This window comes from Aspergillus tanneri (assembly GCF_003426965.1).
Source record: "Aspergillus tanneri strain NIH1004 chromosome Unknown AapTan_7_pilon_pilon_pilon, whole genome shotgun sequence".
In the NCBI taxonomy this organism is placed as follows: Eukaryota; Fungi; Ascomycota; class Eurotiomycetes; order Eurotiales; family Aspergillaceae; genus Aspergillus; species Aspergillus tanneri.
Window position 1 is genome coordinate 650,899 of NW_022984634.1, and position 19,188 is coordinate 670,086.

At 49.9% G+C, this 19,188-nt stretch overlaps 5 protein-coding genes across 5 annotated transcripts; 2 read left to right on the top strand and 3 right to left on the bottom strand.

The window, feature by feature from the left end:
• Positions 1–1,137: 1,137 nt before the first annotated feature.
• Positions 1,138–7,007, bottom strand: ATNIH1004_006818 (uncharacterized protein; the record flags this gene model as incomplete). The annotated part of the gene is made up of 6 exons (XM_033571445.1): positions 1,138–1,294; positions 1,398–1,504; positions 1,552–6,281; positions 6,334–6,782; positions 6,837–6,863; positions 6,910–7,007. 6 exons carry the CDS (start codon positions 7,005–7,007, stop codon positions 1,138–1,140), a joined length of 5,568 nt encoding a protein of 1,855 aa, XP_033424760.1.
• A 777-nt stretch (positions 7,008–7,784) lies between these two features.
• ATNIH1004_006819 (uncharacterized protein) lies at positions 7,785–14,120 on the top strand (the record flags this gene model as incomplete). Its single annotated transcript, XM_033571446.1, has 4 exons — positions 7,785–12,957; positions 13,003–13,488; positions 13,565–13,647; positions 13,692–14,120. The coding sequence occupies 4 exons, from the start codon at positions 7,785–7,787 to the stop codon at positions 14,118–14,120; spliced, it is 6,171 nt and encodes a 2,056-aa protein (XP_033424761.1).
• Positions 14,121–14,197: 77 nt separating this feature from the next.
• On the bottom strand, positions 14,198–15,641 carry ATNIH1004_006820 (FAD-dependent oxidoreductase; the record flags this gene model as incomplete). Its single annotated transcript, XM_033571447.1, has 2 exons — positions 14,198–15,006; positions 15,065–15,641. 2 exons carry the CDS (start codon positions 15,639–15,641, stop codon positions 14,198–14,200), a joined length of 1,386 nt encoding a protein of 461 aa, XP_033424762.1.
• Positions 15,642–15,989: 348 nt separating this feature from the next.
• Positions 15,990–17,705, top strand: ATNIH1004_006821 (uncharacterized protein; the record flags this gene model as incomplete). The annotated part of the gene is made up of 4 exons (XM_033571448.1): positions 15,990–16,157; positions 16,201–16,276; positions 16,420–16,634; positions 16,689–17,705. 4 exons carry the CDS (start codon positions 15,990–15,992, stop codon positions 17,703–17,705), a joined length of 1,476 nt encoding a protein of 491 aa, XP_033424763.1.
• An 87-nt stretch (positions 17,706–17,792) lies between these two features.
• On the bottom strand, positions 17,793–19,127 carry ATNIH1004_006822 (uncharacterized protein; the record flags this gene model as incomplete). The annotated part of the gene is made up of 1 exon (XM_033571449.1): positions 17,793–19,127. One exon carries the CDS (start codon positions 19,125–19,127, stop codon positions 17,793–17,795), a length of 1,335 nt encoding a protein of 444 aa, XP_033424764.1.
• Between the last annotated feature and the right edge of the window lie 61 nt (positions 19,128–19,188).

Sequence of the window (19,188 nt, forward strand, 5' to 3'; positions counted from 1 at the left end):
ATAGGTCCCCAAGTAGGAATTGTGGCCGTTTCCAAGGCAGCCACAGGCATTGTCTGGTGCCGAGACCATCGAAGTAGTCTTATCTTTAGGCTATGCGGCCGACAGGGTTTCTGAAGGACATCATCCATCCCGTACTGCATACAATGCTCTACATAACTCGGAATTTGATGTGCAGTATGACCAATAATGGGGGTTGTTCCGATCTTCGGATCAGTATTGAACGGGGGTTGCGTGCGGATGATCTTTGTAGCGTCTAACCCGTTCATTACAGGCATATCAATCTGGTTTATGTTATTTATTTTATTCTATTGAATTTTTCCCCACGCTAACGTATTTTATACGGTGAACCTTACATCCATTATAATAACATCTGGCCGACTCCCTGGGCATAGATTGGCAAGATAGTCCAGGGCTTGCTGACCGGTAGACACTATCGAATATGTGCAGCCGTAATTATTGAGCATTGGGCCAAGGAGTTTCTGCACGACTTTACTAGAGGGCGATTGTCAGAATATATATCCCAAGACACAGGCAGTGGCTTACTTATCCTCGGCAACTAAAATATGCATTTTGCCGATCTTTCAGTGTTCATGATCTATGTGAAAACTGATCCGGGGACGCAGGAAATAGTTATATCATTCAGCCATGTGAAATCAGCCTGCGAGGTAGTTCATTCCAAGCACAAAGATAAGCTGAAGAGAAATCTGAAAATATTGCCAGCTCGCTTAATTTGCTTGTATATAGTTAATGTATTTAATATTTTATGTCCATGAAATGTACAGGCATACGACTCCCATTCTGGGCGAAAATAAGATCGTACAGTCTAGTTCCTAAAGAAAATGACACCTGTCCTTGTTAAGGCAATGCGCCTTGGATCTATTTAATTTCGCCTTTAGACATCGGTATTGCTACGACATGCACTGGTATGCTCTCCATCAAATAGGGTAGTATCCAAAACTAAGAACCAATCTTTTTGAAGATACGTTTTACGGGGGTGCTTATAATCTGAAGGGGAGATGCTTAGATTATACGCTTCTGGCCAGCAACGTATTAATTGACGGGGCCAAGCAAGAATTATACTAATCTGCAATCTGACTACGGAGATGACTTGCTTTGTTTTTTTTTGGCTGGGACAAGTCATGCACTTCTATCGAGGCCTTCCGCTTTCGAGAAATCCCTTGCTTGGCCAAAGTCGGTGATCATAACTCTCTGCATTTCCTTGTTCCATAGCATGTTTGGCGAGCAGTCTAAATGCTCAATGCCAGCATTGTAGAGTTCAGCCTTTTGGAGACTTCTATGGCATTTGTAAGATGTTAGGATTGCAGTACGCAGGTCAGAAATATATAAAGTTACCCGAGATGTGCGCGAATATTATACTCCGTATTCATTCACTGAACCCAGTTGCGAGTGCAACAGCAATGACTGTCTCTGCGGAATGACTGATGGTCACCTCAATGTTGTGGATACGTCGAGCGGAAGCAATGTCTTTTGCGTGTCCATGGAGCTTAAAATCATTAGTATTGACGGGCAACCAAAGCATACCAGACTTACTGTCACTGTGGGAATTCCCCGGTCGTTGACGATCTCGATCTCATGCATCGCTGCTCCCCCTCCTCTGGATGGTGTCCGAAGACTCTTGAATACCGCCTCTTTGGCACTCCATCGACCGGCGAAAGAGGCCCGAGGGTCGGCAGCATTCGAACAATATTCCTGTTCGGCAGATGTGAAGTTACGCTCGAGGAATGTTTCGTTTTCTGTATTGATGCATGCAATACTTTCCACATCCACGCCCACGCCTGAAATAGGAGATGCGTTAGACCGCTCGCTTACTTCTTCGATCATCGATTGGACGAGGCTAGACGCGGCAGTAGACCTGTCTTCGCTGCCAGTGACCTCTGAACTATTGTCACTGATGGTGGGTGTCGTAGTAGAAGAGCTGGCTGGCGATTTGCTGCTGAATGTCGACTGATCCTCTGCAAGGCGGCTGGTCGGATCGAGATAGACGTTTCGCATGGTTTCCGGGTCATTCCAAGGCGGCTGGTCCTTCACCTGGACAAGTGCCTGCTTGAGCATACGTCTCACAAACTCCGGATTGGCATAACGCTGCCGCTGTGTCACCCGGGCACGATACTCGTCATACTCAACCGCGGACAGGCACGCGAAAAGATACTTGGGTGCTACAACGATACTGACTGCGCCTTTCTGGCCGAATCCAAAGGAGGTTAGCATGGCCGCCTTGATGTTCGACGTACGGATTGACTCCATCGGATACACTAGATGCTCGTACGAGCGTAAATGTTCGTCGACATTGTCTGCGTTACGGTTGCCGGGGACAATCCCATCCCGCATCATCTGCATGCAGCCATTCAACTGCCAAGCACCCGCAGCGGCCTTTGGATGGCCAGTGAGCGATTTCTGACAAATGGAAAGGAGCGGGTTGCCCTTTCGACGGCCTAGATGCGCCATCTGGGTATTGATAACTTCACCTTCATTGATCTCGTTGGCTTTAGTGGACGTCCCGTGCATCGAAACGACCCCGATATCGTCGATGGTCAGCCCCCAAGAAGCCAGCGATGCTCTTATTGGAGAAATAGAGGGATCCTGCAGGCGGATTTGATTCGCCCATCGGTGCTGAATTTCCCTCAACCTGACCAACTTTGCCTGCTCCATCTCTTGTCCAGCCTGTTCAGATAAAATGTCGACTGATTTCTGCAACCTAGCCAGTTTTCCACTTGCCCACTGCTGCTGGAGCTCAACTAGTTCTTCATCGAAATGTGCACGCCGGAAGCTGAAGTCCAGAAATGGCGACCTTTTGCTATCGTCGGTTTCGCGTGCCGCCGTCAGCACTCCTTTGCCTGGCGCTGGAATGGAGCGCCCTATTTGGTCTCCTGCCATCTGGGTATAGGCGATAATGCCGTAGATGGGAAGACCCATTTTCAAGGCCAGTTCGGCGCTCATGAGAATCTGCGAGCCGCTACCAGCAGACTCGGCAAAACCACTGCGCGAGCTTGTTGTGGGACGCGAGATTTCACCTGGTAAACGCCCCTTCGCTAGCTCTTCTGTGCCGTCGGCTGTTGCCTTGATATTAGAAAACTCATACGCGAGCTCTTCTGAATAGTCATCACACCCCCCGGCTATAGCCACCTTACACCTTCCTGATTGGATAGCTTCGCAGCCGATATCCAAAGATTCAAGTGCTGTGGCACATGCGCCAACTGGTGTCTTAATTGGCCCTGCGGCAGAAAGCAGAAGCATGTTGATCCACGCTCCTGTCGTGTTGAGGAAGTGTTCCAGGATGATGTCACCCCTTACTGATGATCGGTCAAGGAATCGATCACGGTACATATTTCGAATAGCTTTCATAGGGCCACCTCCAGTGCCTATACAATTCGCTACTTCTGAAACATGGACATGCTGGTAAATTTCATAAGGGTCTTTGATTCCTGCTGTTAGAAAGGCTTCTGAGACGCAACACAGTGCATACAGCGTTGTATCGTCGACTTGTTGCACAATTTCTTCAGGAATCCCGTACCGCAGAGGGTCCCAACCTCCAGGGATCCTTCCAGCTACTGTCTGGCTAAAGGGTGCCATTTTTGGTATCATCAAAATAGCACCCTTCTTGAAAAGTACTCGATAGGCGTCTCCTTCCCCAGTTGGCTGTATAATCACGTCATCGCCATGGCGCAATTTAAATGTCTCTGCTGTTGACTGGGAACACTCTAGCGGAGGAAGGTCTTCTTCAACCGCTACCTCGTGTAAGTATTCCTTCCGGCTGGGGTCATAATTGTCTCGTTTGTCCGGAGAAATCAGACGTAATCCCGCATGCGTGCTGATATGCTCTTGATATCGCTGGGGGATCTCACTGTCACTGATAGGAACCTCGGTCTCTGAGTCCACCCAACCAACATATGGTCCCCCCTTCAGGTCACCATCAACGTGCTTGATTAGTCCCATTATCCAAGCCATTTCTATATACCCTTCTAGTGTGAATTCGCCTCGGTGTTCCATTTCCCACCGGGTGCGAGCATTTCCCCATGGTCCTAACTCAGAGAATCCCACAACCACCACAGTTCGAGACAAGTCTATCATTCCTTGAAGATAAGGGAGTTTGACCGCCAACGTGTGATGACTATCTAAATGCGGAAACCCAAGCCTTAGGTTCGCGCGTCTCATCTTTGGCTTATCATCACTTTCTGGTTGTTGCCCTAGGACAACCTCCCTGTGGCGTGCATCTTCCTCTTCCAGGGCATTACGCAGGTTAATTTCATCAGATAGCTCCTGGCGAGCTGCGACAATTTGTTTCTTGACGTTCCACATTCCTCCAAAGCCACCCGTGAAGTCAGCATACACTGGTGCATCCTCAGCAAATCCGGTAATGGCAGGCGTCATCAATGCAAGTATATTAAATGCCATTTCGGCTTGGGTAAATGTGATGACACCTATCTTTTCCATCTCGGCCGCCACCATGTTAGACGTACGCATCAAACTTGTGCCCCTGGTCCAGCCCATAACTGTTCCGCATACTGTCACATAGGTCGACCAAGTTTCAGAATAGAATCGATTGAGAAGAGTTTTCAGACCAAGCTTAGACTCAGCATACAATCCGTCTCCACCAAACGTGCCTTCGTTACAAGACATGGGTATAATAGTCATCGCGGGCCTATTTTCAATCCGTCGCCTCTCCTTTTCTCGTCGCACCAGCCCCATTAATCGCAAGACGTTAACTAGCATCGCCCTGAAAGCTACCTCCTGTTGACCGCTTAATGTGTCCAGCTCCCCTGATTGTGGAAGAGCAGCGAATGGAATGATATAGTCCAGGTCACCCCCTACAGGGGATTTCTCGCTGTAGATATGCTCAACCAGTGCCTCACAATCTTGCTTGCTAGCTTGGTTCATAGGCAGAAGGGTGAGTGATGATCCTTTGGCTCCATATTGACGGTATATTTCTTGATAGAATGGAGCACTACTTGACACTGTGCGGCTGGTAGTGACGATGACTCGAGCACCACCAGCCAAGAGTCCCTGCACCACTTTTGCACCTATTGAGCACGGCCCAGCGCCTGTCACGAGGGCGGTCTTTCCACTGTAGGTAAATCCAGTGGTAGCTCCAGCATCTAGAGTGGCATGTAACATCTGAGTTACTTTTGCGTCATATTTCCAGTCTCCTTCATCTTCCCTGGTTTTGAGGTGTAGAAACGGGACAATCATTTTCATGTCATTGCGCGATAAGCGACCCTGGCGCGCAACGTCCGGGTATCTTCGTATTGCTCGCTCTACCTCCAAATATTCCATTCGACCAGTGCTGGAGACTATGGTTTTGGGACCTACCGGCGGCTCAGTATATATAAAAACTGGATCATTGACCTGGGCTTGAGATGCTAGTCGGAGGACCTCATTCAACATGGCGCCAGTGTTGGAGGCACTCGAAAGCAGGTGGCTTGTGGAGTTGTTTGAGTATGATGTAGCTAATATGGACGTGATGATATCGGTGCAACTTGGCTCCCATCTGTTCAGCATCCTACGCAGGCGATCGTCTATATTTGAAACGCTGATATCGACATGTCCGTGGAAGACATCGTTCATCCACCTAATAAGCTCTTCTCGAGCCCAATTCCACCATGAATCATAGTGCCGAGCCCGATTCAAATCGAAAAGTGGCTGTATGCCTTGCAAGAAGTGGTCTTCGAATTCTGCATACAAGGTGGCCAGTTTCTCCACTGGCTCTCGCGATTCTAGTTCAACCTCGCCAGTTCGGGCTATCGTACCTGTATGATGAAGGTAGTTTGTCAATAGGTCCAGCTGTTTGCGCTGGAAGTCGAGCTGTTCTTTTTTGAAAGACTCAAGACTGGTAGAGTCCACTACAGACAAAGACCCAGGGCCTATATTTGTCCGTTGACTAGCGATCACAAAACCTATACCTTGGTATGCAGCATATCTGTTGACCAGCTCGTCCATATACACTCGTGCCGCATCTGAATTCGGCAAGCGGGTAGGCGGCTCAATAGTGGTCGCAAAGCATATCGGGACGATCGAGTGTGTCTGGCTGAGACCCCAACGTGACTGCAGATAATCCTGCATAGCGCCTCTATTGAACCCAGCGGGCATTTTGCTTGATACTAGCCTAGATACTAAGGCCCTCATATGTTTGCCTGGCTTCCCGGCAAAACTACCTTGCAGAGCGTCTGCGAGTGCTGTCAGGGACATGTCCTCGGCACCTTCTGGAATCCTTCCAAACTCAGCCACTAGGTCTCCGGTTAACTCATTCTGAAGAGTCGATTTACCTGAATCGTTAGATAGATCAACACTGTCAAAGGGTGCAAATCTAGTACATACCCCCGGAAAGATCGCGAATCGTCTTTCCCATAGACACCTGGTCGAAAGGACGCCGGAGCTTCTGTGCTGTGAGCGCAAGAATAATGTGACTAGCTGAAAGCAAAATGTCTGCACTAGGAGCATGCCTATCTTGTGGCGTATCGTCCACTGCTACCTGTTTGGAACTAAGTTTAGCAGACGAGGTCGATACTGGAGCTGGCGAGGAATTTGCAGTTGTTGGTAGTATTTCCTCCCTTGAGGATTTAGGCATATCCGACTCAAGATAGCGAAACAGAATCTCGTCTTGGTGATCTTGATATGACAGAAACTTTAGGCGGGGCCATTCTGTTAACGCATGTTGTTTGGAAGCCGACTTTTTAGCCATGGTAGCCAGGGTGTTGCGAGGACCAATCTCGATGAAGCGCCGAATAGCCGGCTCCCTGTGAAAAAGTTCATTCTGAGTTTCGATCCTAGTCAGCTCAGCAGATGCCCTAAAACCTAGTAAGTTTTGTTGGCAGACTTACCATCGCACTGGAGAGGCCAATTGATATCTACTCTATCAGCAAGGCTTGTAGATATATCGAGCATACAACTCACGCCAGTATTTCGATAAACAGCTTGTACGCCAATTCCCTTCTACAATCACAGCTGGACTCTCCCAAATTCAATTGGTTTATAGTGGCGTGGAGAGTCATGCTGGCGTCGGCTGATTGCTGTTTGAACGTGTGCTGAGGTGTTGAGACCCAGACACAATGTAGGTTGAAGGGGATGGAACAAGCTAGTAAGTCATGGCTTCATAGGTATTCTACACCAACGTATGGAACGGTTCAACTAAACAGTCGAAGACAAGGAATTACCATCCCGAGTCTGCGACTCTTATGTAGATCCATGGAGACTCCGATCGACATATCCGCCACAGTGGGTCCCATACGCCGAGTATAACAGTATGTTTAAAGATAGATATTGTAAGGTCAATAAATCTGGGTGGCACAGAGACTAAAAACTCCGTTTACGAAACTCCGGCGGCGACAAGAGGTCGAGTTCACTGACTAGCAACACTACAGTCTAACCGAACTCCGACTGTGGGTTTTACACTATGGTTGCGAAGGAGGCAGGAACTGTGACAAGAGAGTATTAGCCTTGGATCAATGAGATTGTATGGGATGAATCTAGACCTGCAAATTTGCCATCTGGAGGAGCTACATAGGTATCAAACGCTGGAAATGGCTAAACATGAAAAATAAGGACAGAGGGCATGCACCAATATATTGGAGAATCACTGAAATTGCGGTGCTTTGGTTTCTTTTCTTCCCTAGGATTTGTGGTTTCATGATACGAAGTCGAGGGGACGATGGTCCCGCCCAGGATGAGCTGTTGATCTTTGGATTTTGAGTGTTGCTAAGAAGGACCAACGTTTTTCGTCCCCTCGTTCAGCTGTTGCGATTGCTCAGGTGCTTGAACGATCACGAGGAATGACTCTGGTGGAAGAGCGTCCTGTGTCGTCATCTGACTCTGTCATGCCTTCCTCCCCTTTACTCGTTTCCTCCCTGTCGTCTTCAACAACGGCAGTCGACATTGTCTTCCGCCACAGGGAAATCCAACTAACACTGTCTGTGCCTAGCACACACTTCCCATGGTTGCAATCGCAGAAATATGCCTTTTTGCTGTCCCGATTCTACTTGTCTAGGAAAGACGAGCTACAGACGCCTCCCGAACTCGCCCTTGCCTACCTCGAGTTTCTGCTTCTCTACAGTAAGACATCGGAGAATGCTCTGGCGGTTGTTGTACAAGCATTTGAGAATGAATTCCTGCAAGGTGGCATGGACATCCACTCGCTAGTGGCGGGGCTGTCCCCAAGTTTGGAGAATCGCCAGCGATTGTTACGGACCTATTATCAGGCAATCCAAGCTAGTAGTGGTGGCGAGCGGGACAGTGCTCATCTTCTCCGCAAGGCTCTCAGCACTTTTTTTGATCAGGCACGGCAAGACAGATTCCAGCTAATGGCAGTCTTTGGTGGGCAGGGAGACGCGAGCTGTACCTGCGTACAAGAACTTTCTGAGCTTTACATGACATACGAGCCAATACTGCGAGATTTTATACAGGTCATCGGGTGTCGTCTTGACGAACTGTCACGGCTTCCGGAATTGAGTCGCTACTACGAAAGGCACCCATTCGATATTCAGAGTTGGATATCCGATCCAGCCAAGCTTCCAGACTCTCAATTTATTGCCAACGCTCCAGTGAGTGTACCGGTTATTGGCCTTCTAAGCCTCTCACGCTACATGGTTATATGTCATGTAGCGGGACTTACGCCTGGAGGGCTGCGACGCTTACTGCGTGCCACAACAGGCCACTCACAGGGGATACTAATTTCTATTGCTATAGCCATTTCAGATTCCTGGGACTCTTTCTATGACAGCTCCAGGCTGGTTGTGGAAGCGTTATTCTGGCTGGGGTGGGAATGCCATCATGCTGCGGTGTGGAGTCCGGTCCTCACCACAGGGAGGAACCATTCCACAAGAGGTCAGACTGAGCCGTCATATATGCTCAGTGTACGTGGGTTGAAACGAAATGAAATTGACACCCTGGTAGCGAGCATCAACAAAGATTTGCCAAAGGCTTCACAGTTATATCTTGCTCTCATCAACGCCCGAGATCAGTTCGTGGTGGCTGGTCCCGTTGCTTCGCTAGTACATCTTGATAGCTATTTACAAGAAATAAGCAGGCCTAACATAGATCAGACTAGAATACCATTTAGTCGTCGGGGAAAAACTATTTACCATTCATTTTTGCCGATTAGTACGCCCTTTCACACACCATACCTCCAAGGCGCGGCAGCATCCTTGAAAAGTCGATATTCAGATTGCAAGTTGCATTCGCATCAACTGTTGTTACCGGTCTATCACACTCGTACCGGACAAGATATTCGCGAAATAAACGACAATATATTATACGTCGCCTTCGATGCTATTATGCAGGAGCTCTGCGACTGGCCCATCGCGCTGGCTGGGGCTAACCATAAACACGACAACGTTTTGTCTGTGTCCCACGTCGTTGTATTTGATCGAGGTAGCCTTGCACCTTTAGTGAAAAAGGTCACAGAGGGCCATGGTATACGGATAGTTCAAGGGGGTGAATTTGAATCCCGAGATCCAGATATAGGGTCCATGCAAGACCTCGTCTCTCCTATCCTATTGGAATCATCTACAAAGATTCAGAGCTGGGGTCAGCTATATCAGCCGCGGCTGACGACAGCATCAGCTGTTGGGTTAGAAACACGACTCAGTCGGCTGTTAGGCACCCCGCCCGTCATGGTAGGTGGTATGACGCCCACAACGGTGCATTGGGATTTTGTATCCGCCATTATGAACGCCGGCTATCATACCGAACTCGCGGGAGGTGGCTACCACAAATCAGCTGATATGGAGGCTGCCATCAATCGACTAGCAGACGCTATTACTCCCGGGCGTGGTATCACCTGCAATCTTATATATGCCAACCCTCGAGCTATGGGCTGGCAGATTGCACTACTACGACGCCTATCACAAAGACAAATTTTGATTGAGGGGCTCACAATTGGCGCTGGTGTGCCTTCTCTTGATGTTGTGACGGAGTATATTCGGACACTGGGGTTACGTCACATTGGCTTCAAGCCAGGGTCAGTGGGGGCCATACGCCAGGTGGTCGACATTGCAAAGAGCCATCCTGAATTTCCTATAATACTCCAATGGACCGGAGGGAGAGGTGGAGGTCATCATTCCTTTGAAGACTTTCATGCTCCGATACTTAAAACCTATGGCCTTATCCGCCAGCATGTTAATATCTACTTGGTAGCGGGCAGTGGGTTTGGTACGGGAGAGAGTATCCACCCATATCTCACCGGCATGTGGTCTGTTCAAATGGGCTATGCGGCGATGCCTTTTGACGGTGTTTTGCTTGGAAGCCGCATGATGGTGGCCCGTGAAGCCCATACTTCACCTCCTGTTAAGGAGATTATCTGCAAGACACCCGGTGTTCCGGACAATGAGTGGGAGAACACTTACTTAGGCCCGAGCGGGGGGATTATTACTGTACAGTCGGAGATGGGAGAACCAATTCACAAGGTGGCCAACAGGTGTGTCCTTTTTTGGGCAGAAATGGATAAAACAGTGTTCAGTATGGCCCATAAAGATCGTCAGGCATATCTTATTCAACATAGGGGCTCGATTATTACTCGCTTGAATGAAGATTTTGCGAAGCCTTGGTTTGGGCGTAACTCACATGGAGATGCCGTTGACCTGAAAGATATGACGTATGGGGAAACAATGAGCCGACTAGTTGCGCTCATGTACGTCCATCACCAAAGGCGCTGGGTTGACCCGTCATACATCGACTTCACTATGAGCTTCGCTACACGCGCCTTGGAAAGGTTCTGTGGTAGCCCAATGGATAGAGAAAATCTTTCTCGTACCAGCTTAAAAGAGAACCCAGATGGTTTTATCCGTACCTTCGTCAGCGTCTGTCCTGACGGCGCTGATACTGTCTTGAATCCTGAGGATGTGTCCTCTTTTTTGATTGAGACCAAACGCCCAAACCGGAAACCAGTCAATTTCATTCCTGTGCTCAATGAAGACTTCGAATTTTATTTCAAGAAAGACTCTCTGTGGCAATCAGAGGATATTGAGGCTGTTGTTGACCGAGATGCAGAACGAGTATGTATTTTGCATGGTCCTGTGGCTGCACAATATTCTCGAGACCAGGACCAGTCCGCCAAGGATATCCTTGATTCCATCACAATGTCTTTGGTCGATATTATCCAGCGCGATGGAACTAGTGAAGACCTTAACAGCGGTCTGGATAGTGGCTTGGTCACGCCGGATTCTTGGTCAACCATTTCTACGACTGCGAGGGCGTTGCCATTAGAGGAGTTGTCGCTACCGTCATCGGTCACCGCTTCGGAACCTGCTAGCCGCTGTTCTCCATCTCCCATAGGATTAGATAGCTGTCGAACTACGCCGGCCTGGATACAGGCGGTCCTTGGGGAGAAGACTATCCTATATGGAAGTAGGCGCCAAGATAACCCATTCCGTTGCTTCCTCGAAACCTATCCTGAGAGCATTCTCTCTTTAAGCCCCGATCATTCCAGGCTGTCCATAATAACAAAGGAGAAACACAAATCAAAGTCATCAATGACGCTCATATCCCACAATGGAGTTGATATAGAGGTCGAAGTATATCCTGATGAAAACACCGAGTCTTTACGGCTGCTCTATCAATTTAATGCCAAGGGCGCAGTTTCAAGAATGACTGAGATATCGGATGGTCGTATTGAGAGGAGCCGCGATTTCTACAGTAATGTCTGGTTTGGAAAAGTCCAGACCCCGGACGTCGCTATACATGATACGTTCTATGGACGTCAAACGACCCTCACAGCTGAGATGCTCAATAGCTTGATCATGGCAGTAGGCCCAGCATTCCAGGGCCACAGGGGTATATGTCCTGGCGATACAATAATTCCCATTAGCATTGGGATTGTCATAGCGTGGGAAGTCATTTCTCGACCGTTGGTCGCCAAGGGGATGGACGGTGACTTGCTCAGATTGGTCCACCGTTCAAACACGTTTGAATATCATTCTGGGGCCACGCCACTACGTGTTGGTGACATAGTGAGCTCTCAATCTCAAGTCCAAGCTGTATATTTTGAAGAAGCAGGAAAGGCCGTTGTAGTGGAAGCTGTTATCACACGCTGTAAAGCACCCGTGTTGACTGTGACTTCAGAATTCCTATTTCGCGGATCAGCCATGGATGTTGCGTCAACGTTTCGCCGAACTAAAGAACCCGACTGGATCGTCCGGGTGTCATCGACAGTTGACGAGGAAGTTTTAAGACATCGTAGATGGCTCCATCTGCATGATAATGCGCCCTCTCTGGTGGGTAAGTCGCTGGTTTTTAGTCTTCGTTCTGATGTCACGCACACAACGGCGAAATCCAAACGACTGCGGGTCACAGGGACCGTCCGCTGTCGACTCAGTGGCCATAAATTAGTAGAGATAGGAGAGGTTCACTTTGAATGCGATGAATGTTCTGGAAACCCTGTTGTCGACTTCATGCAGCGCAAAGGGGTTCGATCAGCCAAACAGATTGACTTTGACAGGCCGGGCTGGTCGGGCCCCTCGGAACTGGGGGTCCAAATGCCAGCCAGTAACCATGCATATGCCGAGCTCTCTAAAGATTTCAACCCTATCCATACTTCGAGCGTTTTCGCAAACCTGGCACAGCTACCTGGAACAATTTGCCATGGTATGTGCACATCCGCCATCACGGTATCTGCCTTGGAGTATCTGGTGCTGGAGGGGGAGCGAGAGCGGCTCAAATTTTTTAAAGCCAGTTTCGTAGCAATGGTGATGCCGTTAGAGAAGCTGGTGGTGCGGATACAGCACACTGGCATGGTTGAGGGGCGAATGCGATTTATCGTCGAGGTGTTCCGCAGTCACAACGATGAAAAAGTACTGCACGCCGAGGCGGAGGTAGAGCAACCGCGGACTGCATATCTGTTTACCGGTCAAGGCAGTCAAAGCCAAGGGATGGGCATGGATCTGTATCAAGTGAGTCCGGTGGCGAAGGGGCTGTGGGATGAAATTGATGCACAGCTGTATGGCGCATATGGTAGGTTATGTCTTGCTCGTGCGTCAACTCTTGCTGATCAACCAGGGTGGTCTGTTCTTGACATCGTCCGTAACAATCCACGAACCATCACCATCAACTTTGGCGGGAAAAAGGGTCGCAGGATCAGGCAGAACTATCTGTCTATCACCACCGAGTCAACGCTTTCTGACGGGAGTCGTATTGTAAAGTGCGTCCTCCCGGGTCTTTCACCCAGCTCAACATCGTACACATTTAGTGACTCCCGTGGATTATTATACTCGACTCAATTCGCACAACCGGCGATCCTTGTGTTTGAAGCTGCTGTGTTTGCAGAGATGCGCGCCAAGGGATATGTATCGCAAGACGCGGTGTATGCAGGACACTCACTGGGCGAGTACGGGGCACTAAGCGCCTTGTCGCGATACGTCTCTACAGGGGCATTGGCGGAGCTGGCGTTCTATCGAGGGTTGATGATGCAAGCCTCTGTACAGGATGGCCAGGGGGGGGCGGGGTATGGCATGGTGGCAGCGAACCCAAAGCGGGTTGGTCCATGTAAGTTTCTAGATGTGTTGTCTACCGCAGCTAACTTGGGTAGTCTTTAATCAAAAAGCGTTATCCCATTTAGTAGGGGTAATAGCTACCGCAAGTGGGGGACTGCTGGAGATTGTCAATTTCAATGTGGAAGGGGAGCAATATGTGTGCTCGGGAACTGTAAGTTGGCTCGCCTGATGGGCATGCAGATGCTGATCTGACAGACTACCAACTTGTACGTCCTGGGGAAACTCCTGGACCACATAGCGCAGTCGGCTCGTGGGTTAGAGGTGGTCCATGAGGCGGTCGAATTCAAGGATGGGTCGGAAGCACAGCAGGTACTCGAGCGGTTGCTGGACGAGGCCAAAGAACTTCCGCATCCCATCGAGTTACAGCGGGGGAAGGCAACGATCCCGCTGCAGGGGATAGACGTGCCGTTCCACTCGACTCATCTGCGGTCGACAGTGGATCGGTTCCGACAATGTCTGCTGAAACCGGGGTTCCTGGAAGGCAATGTGGATGTGGAGGGGCTGGTTGGACGATACATTCCGAACCTGATGGCACGGGCATTTTCACTGGACGAGGAGTACATCCGCGAGGTATACGAACTGACGGGGAGTGTAATACTGCGGGAGATGCTAGACTATAGTTAGGATACGTGGATGGGCTAGTCAACAACCCAACATTTTCTTGTCACATCTTACGCGATCACATCTTTTCTAGTGACATCTTATGCTAAACTAACATCTGCTTCGATCAATCGACGATACTCGTCACGCAGGTCACGCAGCATCCCATCAATATCAAAATACCAAATACGATGCGACCTAGCCCTGACATCCTCATGACTTCTCTCCATATCGGAACCGTAGTCGGGATGATTCCACTCGTAGATATCACAGACCTCACGACTACTGCGCACCAACCACATAGCACGTTCACGCCGCACCGTCGAATACGCCTGGAACGCAGCCTGCAGCGCCCGCTTCCTCTCCCACGTCCTAACCTCACTCACCCAGCCAAGAACAGTCGACAACGCCAACGCATCCTCAATCCCAATCCCGGCCCCAGCCCCATGATGTGGCGAGGACGCATGCGCCGCATCACCCGCGATAGCCACACAACCAGCCGCATACGACGCAGGGGGGGAATCCAAACTATCAAAAACCGCCCATTTATCCATCTCGTCCGGCAAGAGGCGAATTACCGCACGCACAGTGGGGCCCCAGTTCTCAAAGACACGAGCCGCCTCGTCCCGGGTAGCTGGCTGAGCCATGGGCAGGTCTTTGGGCCAGTCGTTCGCGTCCCCGGCGAAAGCCACCACGTTCATTAAACGTTGTTGCGCCACGGGGAAATGTAATAGATGTGCACCAGGACCGCCGTACATACATTGCGTGCGGGCGCGATCCAGACCAAGTGTGGAAATTGCGTCTTCCATGGGGATCAGTCCACGGTAGGCGATTTTATGTGTATATTGTGGGTGTGCGTGAGGGTGGAGGAGTTGGCGAACACGGGATTTGATGCCGTCACAGCCGATTACTATATATTATATCAATTATATTCTTGTTTATATCTGGGTTTTATAAAGGGGATGTACCCGCATCAGCATATTCCACGCTCTCATCTGCAAAGTCCAATTTGATACGACCATCTTGCTCAGATAGAGATACCAATCGTTTCGAGAACCGGACAACTCCAGGGGGAATCAACCTCATGACTTCCTCTAGGAACTGAGCACGATGACAGCCTTGAAACCCCCTTGGTCCAGCGGAGAGCGTAAAAACGCGTCTACCATGGAGGTCATCTCCAACGTCGTCATCTGGACGATGCGTGAATCCGTCCACAAACTGCATCGAGTCATTGGGACAGGCGGGATCGCCGTTGATGGTGGCAACGGCGGCGACGCAGTCCGGGAGACGTGAGTCGATGCGAGCCATGCATTGTCGGGCGTTGGCTGTGAAGGCGATTCCAGCGCCAATTTCACGGTGGGATTGGGCTTGTTCGTAGATGGTTACGGAGAAGTGAGAGAGGAGACCGAGGGAGAGAATACAGCCGATGATGCCGGTGCCGATGATTGCTATTTCCATTCTTTCTTGATTACTCGCTCCGTGGCTCTGGCCTCCATTCTGGCCTCCATTCTGGCTTCTATTCTGAGCATTATTCTGGTCTGCCATTCTGGTGTTGACTTTTCACGATCTAGGTGGACCTGATTGATACTAATTGATACTAGTGCTGTACTATTTGCTCTAATATTAGCATGTTGGTTTCATACTGATTGCTGTTGATTGCTATTGATTGTCTGTTTGCTGTATACGGAAAATCTCTCGGAAATGGGCGCCCCGGTAGTACAGTGGATATCTGTTTGTTGTTTGACGTGGTGTTTGTTATTATATTCTAGTATATGACTAGGATATGCTGTTCAAACTCCTCAGTCCTTGTCAGTCAATTTCAGTAACACCCATCAGAAACAGACAGAGAGAGAGAGACTGAGAGCCACATACACACAGAGAGAGAAAGAGAGAATGGCCAAGACAGAACTAGACCACCATGGCCATAGCCAGAGTCAACATGAGACTGAGAACACAGAGACATTCAAGCTCTCGCTGACCGGAAGACTCATCTTCGTCACTCTGGCCATTTTGACCCTGATGGTGTCGCTAGATGGGACATCAATCTCAGTAGCTTTACCAGTACGTCCACCACTATCATCTTTAATCTGAGCTAATGATATAGGAAATGGCCCGGGAATTAAACGGTTCCGCCATGGAAGCATTCTGGAGCGGGACGTCCTTCCTTTTATGCTCGACTGGTGCGTATACATATATAACATAGATATAATATATAATAAGAATATAGTATTCCAACCAACAACCGCCACATTATCGAGTATCTTCGGCCGTCGTCCTCTGATCACGATCTGCATCGTATTCTTCTTGGTTGGGGCCCTGGTAGCCGGACTAGCCAATACCTTCACGCAGATCCTTATCGGACGCTGCATCCAAGGCGTCGGCGGCGGGGGCATCGCCATGCTCTCGGAGGTGGTAGTCACAGATCTGGTTCCGTTGCGACTCCGAGGTAATTACTACGGCGTGTTGAGCGCGATGTATAGTCTAGGGTCGGTGTTGGGACCGATTGTGGGGGGTGGGTTTTCGGAGAATGTGTCCTGGGTATGTATATACCCCTAACTAACGGTATATGCTGACTACTGAATGTGGGTGTAGAGATGGATATTCTATATCAACTTCCCATTCATCGGTCTCGCAGCCATACTCCTTATATTCTTCCGCCTCAGCACACCCGATGGATCCTTACGGGAGAAACTCCGTCAGATCGATTACATCGGCACAGTCCTATTCGTCGGTAGTGTAGCCTCATTCCTGATCCCATTATCCTGGGGTGGAGTGATGTATTCCTGGGGATCATGGCACACTCTGGTCCCATTAATCATCGGCGGAACCGGAATCCTCATCTTCATCATCTACGAGACCTACGCGAATAACCCGATGATCCCACACTCTGTCTTCGGAAATCGCAGCACGACGATCGCTTTCGCGACCAGCTGGCTCCAGGGTCTAATCCTCTGGTGTGCGCTGTACTATCTCCCTCTATATTACGAGGCCGTGCGCGGATTCAGTCCCATAATAACTGGCGTGGCTCTCTTCCCCGAGACGTTCACTGTAGCCCCGGCGGCTGTTCTCTGCGGAGCTATCATCACCATCACAGGGCGATATCGCTGGGGACTATGGGTGGGATGGAGTATCGCGACGGTGGGATTGGGATTACTCTGCCTCCTGCGTCCGCATACGAGTACAGCGGGATGGATTCTCCTGAATATACCAGGGGGAATCGGTCTGGGGATTTTAACTGCAGCAATCGTCTGCGCGGTCCAGGCTAGTGCGTCAACGGAGAATTTGACGGTGGCAGTGGCGATGGTTGTGTTTTTTCGGGCGTTCGGACAGGCTGTAGGGATTGCTGTGGGAGGTGTTGTTTTTCAGAACCGGATGAATTCGTATTTACTGAGGTATGAAGAGTGGGCAGGTAGGGCTGGGGAGTTGAGTCGGGATGCAGCTGCACTTGGGGCTGTGATTCGGGGGATGAGCGAGGGAGTGGCGAAGGAGCATTTGAAACTGGCGTATACGGATAGTTTGAGGGTGATTTGGGAGGTGATGGTGGGAGTGTCGGGGGTGGGATTGTTACTGAGTGTTTGGGTGAGGAAGTATGACTTAAACAGATATTAGTATACACTATTGAGCTCAATACTATTTTCACCATTGAATTCCTAACTGTAGTTATCGACTGCTAGCTAATATTGAACAGTATACCGACTATCCAATATAATTCAAAAATCCTCCCATCTCACCCACCAACATCTCCATCTCCTCCCTAAGCAAACAAGCCAACACCTCAACCCCTCCCCTCATACTAGGCGCAAGATACATCGAGCACGGCAACTGCTGAAATGTCGGTCTTCTGAGGAGATCCGGCTTTCCTAGAGCCCCAAACTCGGGCAGTGAGAGATGCGCAATTGACGAAAATGACAGGTCCGTGTTGGCGTCGAAACCTCCCCCGTAACTGATGGTAGATTTATCCGGTTCTCGAGCAAGATAAGTCACGTAGCTACGTAGACTGTACATGTCTGAGATATCGAGGACGGATTTCCTGACCAGGGAAGCGAGTTTCGAGAGTGAACTATCGACCACTTCTTGGAAGGTGAGACGGAGGAATGCGACGCGGACCATGTGTCCTAGATACGAGGGTGAGAGACCCACCACACGACGGAAGTCCACGGCGCGACTGATTCTGGAGATAGCTTGCGGGGTATTTAGTCTACGGAGACGTACATATGTAATGCGATGCCAGAGAAAGGCCGTGAGGGCGTCGTTATCGGAGATGAATGGAGTGGAAGCATGGAAATCAGTAGGTTGTGCATCCGCGAGGGACTTAATACGTTGGACAGCGACAGCGTCGATATGTAGATATCGCCATTCAAAGGCCCCTATAGATTCTCGTGGCTGAGGAGATGAGACCATGTATTCAGGCGCAGGACGGAGGTCACGATGGTCGAGGAGAGGTTCATCGGCTCCGAGTAACGGGATGAGATCGTGTCGAGGACGATTGGCCTCGTCGAGCATTGTTTGGGGAATTGGTTCCCCGCGCATGACGAAGGCCAGGAGATGCGCGATCTGGAAGAGACCGATGGCGTCGACGATGTTATGCTGCGCTGCGAGATCGAGGAGGAGTCCGCCGTGGATGAGATTCGCCTGGATGTCCAACACCGGGGCTGGGTCATCGGGAGAATCCTCGTAGGACTCGGGGAAAGCACGACGACGGCCCAAAAGAGTTCCGGGGAGCATAGACGAGGGGGCCTGAGCGGAGAGAAGGGTCTCGTAGGAGACGCACTGGGAGCGACGGTCTTCGATGCGCAGGGGAGATCGAGGATGGGGATACGGCTTGACGAGGAATTGTCCAGACGAGGTGGGAGAGAGCCCTTCATGCACGACCTGTCCGGCGAGGAAAGGCAGCAGGTCGACGAGATGCTGAACGGCGGACTCGAGGGAGTCGAGAGAGGGATCAGCCAAGGGGAAGCAGAGAAGAATGTGAGTGTAGCTTTTGAGAATGGGGAGTTGGCCGATGATGTCGAGGATATGGCTGAAGTCCATCTCTTTCTCTCTTTGTCGTATCTCAGACTATACTCTATCTCAGTAGTATGTTAGTAGATTG